Raw genomic sequence first — 12,500 nt, forward strand, 5'->3', positions numbered from 1 at the left:
AAAAAAAAAATTCTTGAGTATATTTCAACACGAAGTCTGGTATGTTGAGGAGCTACTGTCCTCGACCTACTTGTAACCATACTTTGATTTTGTTAGTATTCAATTTCATGGCCCATAACTTGTATCATGCACTAGTTTTAGTTATACAGTATCTCTATAATAGGTAGTAGGTTTGCCAAGGTCCTAGCCACTCGTTGAGATACTACCGCTAGAGAGTTTCTTCTCTTATTACGGATCATTTTTTCTTTGCCTATACATACACAGAATAGTCTGGCCTATTATTTACAAATTATCTTCTTTCTTCATACACCCGACACCACTAGGATAACCGAAAAATTCTTCATCACTCAAGTGGTTAACTGTTACATTATACCGTAATTGTTCAGTGGCAACTTTCAACTTGCTATACGTAGAAGAGACTCTCTAGCTTTGGTAAACAGCTTTCCTAGGAAAAAGACACTACAAAATCAAAGAATTGTTCTCTAGTCTGAGTAGTGCCATAGCCTCTGTACCATGGTCTTCCACAGTCTTGGGTTAGAGTTCTCTTATTTGAGGGTGCACTCAGGCACACTATTCTGTTTCCTTATTTCCTTTTCTCGCTGGATATTTTTCCCTATTGGAGCCCATGGGGTTATAGAATTCTACTTTTCCAACTAGTGTTGTAACTCAGCTAATAATGATAATAATGATAATAATGAATTCGACAACTTCAGGTGTACATTCAGGAGATGGAAGCAATGAGAGTTGCATCATTTCCATACACAACGATCTTGTTTTCTATGCCACCCATATGTCATGTGTATATAATATCAACAGAAATGGGCCAAGAACACTACCCTGAGGAATACCAGAAAAACAGCGAGACTGATTACAATTTCATTGACCTGTCGAATATAAATCCATCCCCTCATATGAATATGAATAGTTGACCTAATTCGAATGTTATCACTTTAGTGAAGACTAGTAACAGTCTCTTTTCTTATTATTACAAAATATGCGAATACTCCCATTCGTAAATAAACAGATACAGTGATTGAAACTTAGTAAAACTAAAAATAGAGGGAGCTGATTCTATACAGCTGAAATATGGATGATGAAATTGTTAGTTCATTGTTCTGTTGTATATATGAAGGATTATCTGGTCAACTTCAAAGAGCAAAAAAAAAAAAAAAAAGTAATATTCCAATGCATTTCAAAAGCTGGCCGTAATCCTTCCAAATAACTGATTTTTTTTATTCAAAAATAAAAACACTTTTCTTCCAATATTTATTTTCTCTTGTAGATTATTCTCGTACATCTTGTATCTTCGTCTCAATATATCTTTAATCAAATCCACACAAGAAGGCATCACAAGATAAGAATTTACAAAAGACCAGCTAGTGTTAGTATTTTCATTATCATTATAATACAACAGAACAATGAACTAACAATTTCATCCTCCATTCTTTTGTGAATGTGACTCTTCTATTGCCTTTCCTCTTTATGTAAGGTCCCTCTCCTTCGGACAGGCTTATTTCTCTCCAGAAGAGAGAGAATGATGATGATGATGAGGATGATGATGGTGATGATGATTTTGATGAATGTGACTTGGAAAGACTTCAGACAGTAGATCTTAAGCTGTGATACATTACTAGATTAAGTGTCTCAATAGATTTAACGTTGTTACAACAATATTGCAATCGGACAGGATTTAGAATTTTCAATATACTTTCATTTGAAATCATGAAGGTTTATGTGCATTTTATGGCATTTTTTCCGTTCAATAAAATGGATAGGTTTTGCTTCGTCTGATGCTAGTATATAGTCACTTTACTTATAAAAAATGCCATTCCTATTGCATTTGTGTTGCAAAACTGAATTGCAACTATTTATCTGATTGAAAGGCTTGAATCTACGTACGTAAGCTAGGTTTTGATGGGCTCTTTTCATATTTGGTGAGCACAGTAAAATTATATAATAAATAATCTTTCTCAAATATGTATGAACATCCTTTCAAAAGATTCTCTCTCTCTCTCTCTCTCTCTCTCTCTTCTCTCTCTCTCTCTCTCTCTCTCTCAGCAGATATATACATTTTAACAAGGAAAATAATATGAATTTCTTTTAAACTTCAGTACTGTTTAAAATAGCAGGTTCAGAATACTTTTTAATTGGATAAAATCTTTCTCTCTCTCTCTCTCTCTCTCTCTCTCTCTCTCTCTCTCTCTCTCTCTCTCTATGGCCCGCCGCTTTGATGAAGTGAGAGAGCTTGCGCGATGCAATGAAGTGGTGGGCTATGGCGGCGGGAGGTTTTCTTTTTCCAACCGATAGGTTTAATGTATCTGCTAAGACCAGCTCTGAGCATTTACACTAGGATCGGACCACTATTAACTCCTCTACATTTTCATGTTTTCTGTTTTTCTCTCTTTCTCAATCCTTCTATCTAAACTCTCAGCTTTAAATCTCATCCAACATAAATAAAAAAGAAACAAAAAAATAAGAAATAAGAAAAGAAAGAAAAAATTTAAAACATTAGATATATAGATACGACGGGTATTTATAACTAGCCTATACATATATAATCATTAATGAACTGACAGCTACCTCATGCATCAGAGCAGAGGCTTTGGAACCTCTGTATACAACGCTAGGAACTCGTACACAAGTTTCGAGAGACGGACGAAGGATTCCCAGGACGACAGGGACGTCAGGATGGAATAGGGCTGTTAGTGCCCCGCAAAGCACATTCCAAACATGTAATAGCTAACAACTCCCTGTGATCGACCTCTAACGAAATAAGCTCAGCTGTTCATAAGGTTGACATAGCTTTTGTGCCTTGTTGGAGTCCTGGTTAACTGAAAACCCAGTTGCTGCTTCTTGGAAATACTGAGTAGTATCTAAGAGTCTGGATGTTCTGGATGTCCGGAAATTCCAGTAACCGCTAGCCTTCCGCTGTCAATCCTTGAGAGAAAAGAGGCTACTGCCTTGTGCTGCCCAGTTGGGAGTTGGGTGCCGCAACCCAACGTTGAGGAAACTTAACTGTTGGTTTAGGAGCACTTATAAGAGGTTGAAGACAGTAAAGAGGGAAAGTTACCCAGGATTAAGCAGATACGGCAGCAGGAGGTAACTATCAGCTGCCCCACCCCTTATTACAGTAAAGGTCACAAAGGTAATAAATATAGAAGCTATTAGCTGATATTTCGACATAGATATGCATTCGAAAATATCACAGAGAAATAAAAAATGAGTGAGAAACTCAAGTTAAAGCAGAATTGTGCAAAATGGCAAATACACATATGGTGCGTAGACTTCAAAGAAGGGTGTGCTACAAACCTTCACCTTAATAGAGTAAGCCTGTTCTGTCAGCAGGAAAAAGAAATAGAATAATTGAAAAGTTAAAATAAAGAACAAAGAAAACAATTGATATTTATTATTTCCAAGTTCCAACTGTTAGAAAAAAAGAACAAAGAAATTGTAGATAATGTTGTAGAAAATGGGACTTGTATCCAAGAAATACAAAATAAGGTAAAATCAAAGGCAGAACCTAGAGAGGGAGTAACCAAAAAAAAAAAAAAAAAAAAAAAAAAAAAAAAAAAAACATTGTTCATGGTTTCACTAGAGGAAGGGTAGCTAAGACTAAGAAAACTAAACAACAGCCTAGAAATGAAACAACTACCAAAAACAGATTCACCACCTGGCAGAGGAAGAGGAAGACGAGATGTTAATTGAAGACTCTATGATAAAGGGCCAAGAGGAGTACTTCAGCCTTAAAAAGAGGAGAAAAGTCAGGTACTCTTCAGGTTCCAACACAGAGAAGATCGAAGAAGCAGTTAATAAAATAACAATAAAGAACAAGAAGGCCACTATTATTGTTCAGGCAACTGGAAATGACCTATTCCTAAGAAAGGATACTGCTGGTCAAACAGAACCTTTGGTTAAACAGCTAGAAAAACTGTTGAAATAGCCAGAAACGAGACCAATAATACTACAGTTACAGGTATCATTCCAAGACAGAATCAATACCTCGCCCTCAGTAAGACCATTGGGATAAACCAAACGCTTAAGTCTACATGCCAGAAAAGAAAGTCAAATTTGTAGATCTTACGGACACTTTCTATGGCAAGAGAAAATTGTACAAAAGAGACGGAATACACTTTAGTGAAGAAGGCAAGAGAATGAACGGAAACCAACTTAATCTCAGACTGTACAATCACTTAAACACGGTAGATCATGAACAAACTAGACCCTTAGAAAATCCTCCATCAAACAAGTAGGAAAAAACTGTTGAAACATCCAGAAACAAGACCAATAATACTATAGTTATAGATATTCTCCCAAGACTCAATGAATGTCACCCACTTCACCCTCAGTAAGGACATTGGGATAAACGAAACGCTTAAGTCTACATACCAGAAAAAGAATGTCAAATTTGATGATCTTTGGGACACTTTCTACGACAAGAGAAAATTATCCAAAAGAGACGAAATACACTTTAGTGAAGAAGGCAAGAGAGTGTACAGAAACCAATTCAATATCAGCTTGTACAATCAGTAGACCGTGAACAAACTAGACCTTAGAATTTTAAATCCTCCAACAACAAATAAAGGAAATTTGGCAGAAATGATGGATGGGTTTGCTACGTTTCGGCGTAGCCCATTTGGCGTCGCCGTTTCGGCGTAGCCGATTCTCCATCAGAAAACTAGCAGCACTATTCGGCGTAGCCGTTTAGGCGTCAGATTGTTTCGGCGTCTTTGTTTTTGAAAGCACCCAAAGACTTATTTATTTGTTTATGTATGGAAATTTAGAAAAGAAAATAAAGGAATAATGTAAATAAAAATCCGTAATTAAAAAATAAAATAAAAAATTTATTCACTTAGAGTATAAAGGATCCTATTAAAACAATAATGGAATAATGCATATTAAAAACTTTAAATTGAAAATATTATATTACAAAATTAAGACCAAGCAAAGATTTTTTAACCTTAGGAATTAATTCTTCATTTCGTAATTATGAGCAATACCCTTCAGGAAATCAGTAGGCTATAATGACTCAACTTCCATTACTGTTTTTTTTTTCTTTTTATTCTTTCATCAGCATGGCTATATTTCTTTAGTTTTTTGGGGAGGTGGATATCCAGCAATTAATTTTTCTAGATATGCATCACGTCCTTTTTGAACTTTCCTCCAGGCATCAATAAATTTCCAGATGGAGGGATGATGCATTCCTAATTCGTACTGTAGACGTCGATTGGCAGCCTCAGCGTAATTGTTAGTGCGATCTTCATCCTTTACAGTGCGTTCATAAAGGTTCCATATCCCGGGAGTAAACATAGGGTTTATTCATGCATTTCATCGCCTGTTTTGTCGTCCAGTATAAGTGTCTTCAAACCAATGGAACAAGGGTTCGTCTGGAAGACCTGCTGCTACTGTATCCATGTATTCGACCATCTTTTCTAATGGAACAAAGGCGAGTGCTATAATCATTTTAGCCCACAAGGCAAATAGCTAATTATACTTTACCAAAGAAGTTATTTGATTAGCGATATATATATATATGTATATATATATATATATATATATATATATATATATATATATTACAAAGTAATAGTTGACGGCCAACAGTCTCTCCGCCGAAAAATTCTGATGCCGAATCGGCTACGCCTAACTGGCCACGCCGAAACGGCGACGCCAAATGGGCTACGCCGAAACGTCTCATTCCCATGATGGATGATGTAGATAAAAGTAAAACCAAAACATTCGTAAATCAGAAAAAACTATCAAAGTCACAAAGCAGGAGAGAAACTATAGTAAAGTTCCTCAGAATGGGACAATTCAATGCTCCTGTCAGTTAGATACAAAATGGTAAACTTCAGGGCAATGATAGGTTGTGAAGAAATAGATGCCATAGGCATTACCGAGACCTGGATTCAAGAGAAAAACAAAGGATTTTATCGGAGGATACGAAATCCTAGGTTTCAAACTTTTCAAGAAGGATCGCCTTATCAAAAATGCTGGCGAGGTAATGCTCTATGTTAAAAATCCCTTAAACCCCATAGAAATTAATCTAGAAACTGAATGCAAAGGGACAGGTGCAAGTATCAACATCATAGGGAAAAACATGTCCATACTAGTAATATACAGAGGACCACATCAAACACAACAGCAGGAAGAAGAGTTGTATAGACAACTTGGACAAGAAGTTAACATTAAGCTAGCTGTTCTAATGGGAGACTTCAATGCAGCAGTAAACTGGGACACTATGAATTCTACATCAAATACAGAGAGATAAAGGCTACTAGAATTTGTCAACAATGAATTTCTCCATCACTGGGTCGATAAACCAACTAGTGGAAACAACAAACTAGATATCGTGCTTACAACAGAAGAAAATTTAGTAGCCAGTGTTTAAGTAGGCGAGAATATTGGCAAAAGTGACCACCGAATAGTTAGGTTTCAGGTAAATATTCCTCATTTAAAAGAAAGGAAAATTACAAAAAAAAAGCTAAACTACAAACAGAGTAACTGAATAAAACTGAAGGAATACATCAATAATTTAGAACACGACACAGCAGGAAACATAAATACCGAATGGGATTCCTTTGTATAAATATATAAAGAAAAAAGGGCTAAATGTATACTGCATAGAAAAATTTTACCAAATGGAACTAAGTGGTTCAACAGAGGAATAGCCCTTGCAATAAGAAGCAGAGACAAGCAAAGGGTCCATAGCATTCAATTCATGAAATTTCCGACCTCAAGAAGTCAAGCCGAAAAGTAGATAAAATAGTTAGGAAGGCCAAGGTCAAGGAAGAGAAAAGAGTGGCTTCAGCTAGTGAATAAAACCCAAAAGATATTTTTGCCTTTGTAAACAGTAAAAAAACCAATCAAAAGCAACGTTAGCCCTTTGAAAGACTCGGACGATAAGCTTATAACAAATGATTTGGGAAAATCCGAACTGATGAATGCATATTTCACAACTGTATTCAATAGGGAAGAGTCAACGACCCTCCTCGGACCAGCTATCATATATGAAGGGCCACAACCATTAAATAGAATCAGCTTTACAATGGATGATGCCAAAAAGAAAATAAAAGGACTGAGTAAGACTAAGACACCAGGTCCAGATAATATTCATCCAAGAGATATTATAGAACTAGAAGAAGACATAACCCCACACTTTTGCAAAATGGTCCGAAAAATTACCAACAAAAGAAAGACAACCCTAAGAATGGAAACTATGCAATGTTCCTCCAACCTACAAGAAGGGACCCAAAGAAGAAACTGGTAACTACAGACCTGTGTGTCTAACTTCCGTGCCTTGCACAAATTTCTAATCAATTGCAATAGATTCAATAGTAGAACTTATAAAGAAAAACAAACCTTCTGATAGACAGCTAATATGGTTTTAGACAGAAAAGTTGTGTGACAAATCTGTTGGAATTTTTCAAAAACATGGTTAGCATTTATGAAAAAAGCAGGGCAATAGACATCATATACTTAGACTTTCAATAGGCCTTTGACAAAGTTCCTCATAAAAAAATAATGGTCAAAATTAGAGCACTAGGCATCATTGACAAGCCAGCTGAATGGATCGAAGATTGGCTAACAAGTAAAAAACAGAGTTGTAATTAATGGAGAAGCTTCAGAGTGGGCCGCTGTTACAAGTGGAGTACCGCAAGGATCCGTTCTTGGTCCATTGCTATTTTTTATCTACATCAGCGACATTGATTTAGGATTAACTAATGAAATAGCCGAATTTGCAGACCAAGAAGATCGGAGAATGGTCCAGAAAATGGCAAATGCCTTTTAACTGTGGGAAATGTAAAGGCATGCACATAGTGTTGGCCTGGAGGAAGACCTCGGTGTTATTAGCAACAAGGATTTGAAGTTCACCAAACAGAAAGAAAAAGCTGTAAAGAAAGTAAAAAACTAATAGGTTACATAAAGAGACAATTCAAATACAGAAACAAAGACACTGTACTACAACTGTACACATTACTAGTAAGACCCCATCTAGGATACGGAGTCCAATTCTGGGCTCCAGGTATTCAGAAGGATATAGATAGACTGGAAGCAATACAAGCTAGGGCCACCAAACTATTTCCAACACTAAGGCAATTTGGATATAGATGAAGGAAGGAACGTTTGAACTTATTTGATCTACAAACTCGTCGGCTATGAGGACAGTTGATAGAGGCATTACAACAATCTATTCTCGCTTAGCAAAAATCAGTCCCGAGGTAACACACAAACTGGAATTGAAAATATACAACACTACTCAATGTGGCAACTCTTTACATACAAAATAGCAAATACTCGGATTAGACTTCAAGCGAATGTAGTAAACAGTAACACGGTAAATGAGTTAAAATATATATTAGACAAGATCATAAGAACTCTTATTGCTTAAACTAAAGCATATTTAGAATACTTTATTAATTAAATAAAATCTCTCTCTCTCTCTCTCTCTCTCTCTCTCTCTCTCTCTCTCTCTCTCTCAAAAGATATACACTTTCTACAAGGAAAATAATTCAAACTTTTCAACTTCAGTATTGTTTGAAATAGCAAGTTCAAAATACTTTTTTAATTGAATTAAGTCTCTCTCTCTCTCTCTCTCTCTCTCTCTCTCTCTCTCTCTCTCTCTCTCAGACAAGATAGACACTTTTGTACAAGAAAAATAAGTTAAATTTCCTTTCAACTTCTGAATTGTTTGAGATAGCAGTTTCAGAATACTTTATCAATTCAATAAAATCTCTCTCTCTCTCTCTCTCTCTCTCTCTCTCTCTCTCTCTCTCTCTCTCTCTCTCTCTCAGAAGATATACACTATCTTATAAGGAAAATAATATAGATTTCTTTTCACCTTCCGTTTTTTTTTGTTTTTTTGAAATAGCAGATTCAGAATACTTTTTTTAATAAAATAAACACACTCTCTCTCTCTCTCTCTCTCTCTCTCTCTCTCTCTCTCTCTCTCTCTCTCTCTCTCCTCTCTCTCTCTCTCTCTCTCTCTCTCTCAGAAGATATATACTTTTCTCCAAGGAAAAAGATAAAATTTCTTTTCAAATTCAGTATTGTTTTAAATATCAGGTTCAAAATATTTTAATGATTAAATAAAATCTCTCTCGCTCTCTCTCTCTCTCTCTCTCTCTCTCTCTCTCTCTCTCTCTCTCTCTCTCTCTCTCTCTCTCTCTCTCTGATCATATATACTATTGTACAACTAAAATAATTCAACATCTTTTCTACTTCAGCATTGTTTGAAATAGCAGTTTCAGAATACTTTTTTAATTGAACAAACTATCTCTCTCTCTCTCTCTCTCTCTCTCTCTCTCTCTCTCTCTCTCCTCTCTCTCTCTCTCTCTCTCTCTCTCTCTCTCTCTCTCTCCATATTCACTTCTATTTATTTTTCCAGATATAAAATCGACTGGACGGTACGAAGAAGACCTAAAACATTTCTCTTTTTGAAGTCCGAAGTTTAGCCTCGAGGGCTTAAGATGTCTGCCATTTCTTTTTCGTCAAATGAGGAACTAACCAAAAGGACGTTCGCTTAGTCTCCGGGGATGAGATGAAAGAGGTAGAATTTCCTCAGGATCTGTAGTTTTCCATTTTGGAATATTTCTTTGGACCTTTAGAGGGAAATGCTGGGCTTGTAAGTTTCCTTCGAATGGATAACACTGTGGAGTGTTAGCAGCGAAAAGTGTGAAAATGCAGAAAATTATCTCACTATTAAAGAACAATATTCTCCAGTGGTGTGAAGAAAATATTTCACATAAAATTCTTAACGTATAGAGAAAGTGAACTGGATGTATTGATAATGATATAATTCTAGAAAAAAAAAGGTATTACCGTAAAAAGATAAAACGCTATTACAATATTTGGAATTCTTTAATTATTAATAGATGATAAAATTTCGAGAAAAAAAGGTTGAATTATCTATACGTTCAGATAAAAAAAAGAAAAGAAATCGAAATACCAGCCAAAGGTAACGTCAAACTAGTAATGATAAAAGACTAGAATAAGTGATGTTTCCTCTAATAAAGCCCGAGTATCCAGAGGTGTCCCACCATCCTTCACACTCGGGTGGGACTAACAGAACTGCAGGCGAGGTTCTATCCAACACCTCTTTCGAATCTCCCCTTTTCAATACATCGTCTTCTGGGAGTGATTACTACGACTATGATCCGGCCGAGTCTTTCAACACTTATTATTGGGACGAGCTGTTACCACCACTTATTGTTTATGTCCTCACTCTTCTACTGGGCATCATTGGAAACAGCCTGATTATCTATACCATTTTCAGGTACGTGATGATGTTATTCTTGCATTTAATAGTTTTGCATTTTGTTTAATGTTTATTATTCATAATAGCTCTATATCTTGCTAAAGAACAAAGGCCCAGGAAATGTTCAAATGTGACTCTGAAGTTATCAATATTTACCATTTCTTACATCTCTTCAACTTTGGTGAAGAACAAAGGCCAAACCTATGTTCAAATGTGACATTGAAGTTAGTAATATTCAATAGTTTTAATAGCTCCATAACTTTTTAAAGAACAAGGCCAAACAAATGCTCAAATGTGACTCTGAAGTTAATTAATAATGAAATGATATCCAATTTAACTTAATTTTGCTCAGACAGTAAAAAGCTCTCCAAATGGCCGCAGAACTCTCAGAAATCGAGAAATTTTACCATCTTTAACGTGTATTTACCATGAGTCCCGATATCATTGAAAGTCTGTTGGTTTTTGCTCTTTGTATCTATCAATGTACAGCTAGATTCCCCCCTACCCCACCTACATAGGAAATATCTAGGGATCACCTTAGTTTATACTACATTGGGAACCGAGGCTCTGTTAGATAAGGAGAAATCTAATTTTCTTCTCATTTTAAAAATGATTAGATCAAACCGTCTCTTCTGCTGGGCTTAAGAAGTAGATTAAAAGTAAATGGATGGAATATTTAGCGTTTACACCAGAAAGAAATTGTAGCCCTTTTTGGATATGGTTATTGCAATTTGATTTGTATTATTTGCCAGTATTTCAACTTTCTATAATCCTATACTTAATCTGAATCTATGGCTTATTCTTATGACATTCTTCTCTGTTACATCATGCCTGACTGCGCTAAATATACTTCACCCCTTATCTTCGTCATATATTAGCCTGCTTAGCTTTAGGATAATGTATGAGTGTATGAGTCCAACTCATAAAATACATATCAAGATGATTTGTGTCAAAGGATAACGATACTTTTAAATAGTCCTAAAACAATGAGCAGATAGACTTAAAAGTTATGGAATGGTTTCTCTTGGCTTCACAAACATGTTGAGTCTTGGCTCTGTATGGCAACACTGAACTGTACTCTCACCTAATTTCTCATCCTCTTCTAAATTCAGCTGTCTAGGGATGCTCTAATTTCGATACTTAACAGATACCAAAGTTCATATTAAACTAACATATATTTACTTAGAAATAGTTTCTACTAGCGAAGTAAAATCCATGATTCCTTACCATGAGTCATAACCGTCTGCAAGTCACATATATGGTAAAGCATACTACAATTATTAAATTTTTTATTATTAATCTTAAAATTATGAAAATTATTATTATTAAAATTGCTATACTTCATTCTCAATGGTTTCTTCATTCTAAGTTAATAGGTAATGCCTCCTATTGCTAAAATAATGAAAAAAGAATTATTCCTCTCTTTGCAAATATTACAGACTATTGTTAATTAATGACCCAACTTCTTTCATCTTGTGATTCATGATTGACAAGTGTACCCTGTACAGCACGTGTTCCATACACATTCATACTCAGTAATGCTATTGCTTTTCTTGTTCTATCTCTCTGTGACCCCGGAGTAACCAGCTCCACCAATTGTCGCGAGGTAACTGTTAGGTACTAAAAAAGAGGGTAGGGGAAAGTAAGTGACTTTATTCAACGAGATAATGAGCTTATATACAAATGGTTGAGCGCAAAAATGGTAAAAAAAAAATTCCACCAATGTGAAAATATGATGGCAAGCTTAAACAGGTTTTTCTCTTATCATGTGGGAGAGAGTAGCAAACCGAAAGAGAAACGATAGCATTACAGCGCATGAGCGTGTATGAAACACGTGCGGTACAACCCATACCATAAAAGATAATGGTAATAGAAGAGATGGTCGAGACGATAGGAAATTACAATTGAATTAATGTTTAGACTTCCCACTGGACAAAGTGTATGGAGTAAAAGAGGCCGACCAGGTAGACTACGGGACTGAGGTAAGCTCACGCTGTGTACCTGGGTTGTTGTTAAAATATTTTATGTTCATTGTTCATTAATTCCCTTGTAGTTTAATTTCCTTGTTTCCTTTTCTCACTGGGTTATTTTTGTCAGTTGGACCCTTTGGGTTTATAGCATTCTGCTTTTCATCTAAGGTTGTAGCTTAGCTAATAATAATAATAATAATAATAATAATAATAATAATAATAATGATAATAATAATAATACAACATTTGGCAGAGGCAAGTGTTCGTGATAATCC

General features: G+C 35.6%; 1 protein-coding gene across 5 annotated transcripts in view; it reads left to right on the top strand.

Annotated features, from left to right (window-relative positions):
• LOC137639220 (somatostatin receptor type 5-like) overlaps window positions 1-12,500 on the top strand; it is a 399,967-nt gene that overhangs the window by 206,349 nt on the left and 181,118 nt on the right. For 3 of the 5 annotated variants that reach the window (XM_068371515.1, XM_068371514.1, XM_068371516.1), the window contains one exon: window positions 9,386-10,273. The exons of the other annotated variants lie outside the window; for them this stretch is intronic. In XM_068371515.1, the coding sequence (XP_068227616.1) occupies window positions 9,996-10,273 (278 nt within the window). In that variant the 5' untranslated portion in view covers window positions 9,386-9,995. The remainder of the gene's footprint in view (window positions 1-9,385; window positions 10,274-12,500) is intronic. 5 annotated transcript variants of the gene reach the window in all.

Source organism: Palaemon carinicauda, chromosome 4 (genome assembly GCF_036898095.1).
Source record: "Palaemon carinicauda isolate YSFRI2023 chromosome 4, ASM3689809v2, whole genome shotgun sequence".
NCBI classification, from domain to species: Eukaryota; Metazoa; Arthropoda; class Malacostraca; order Decapoda; family Palaemonidae; genus Palaemon; species Palaemon carinicauda.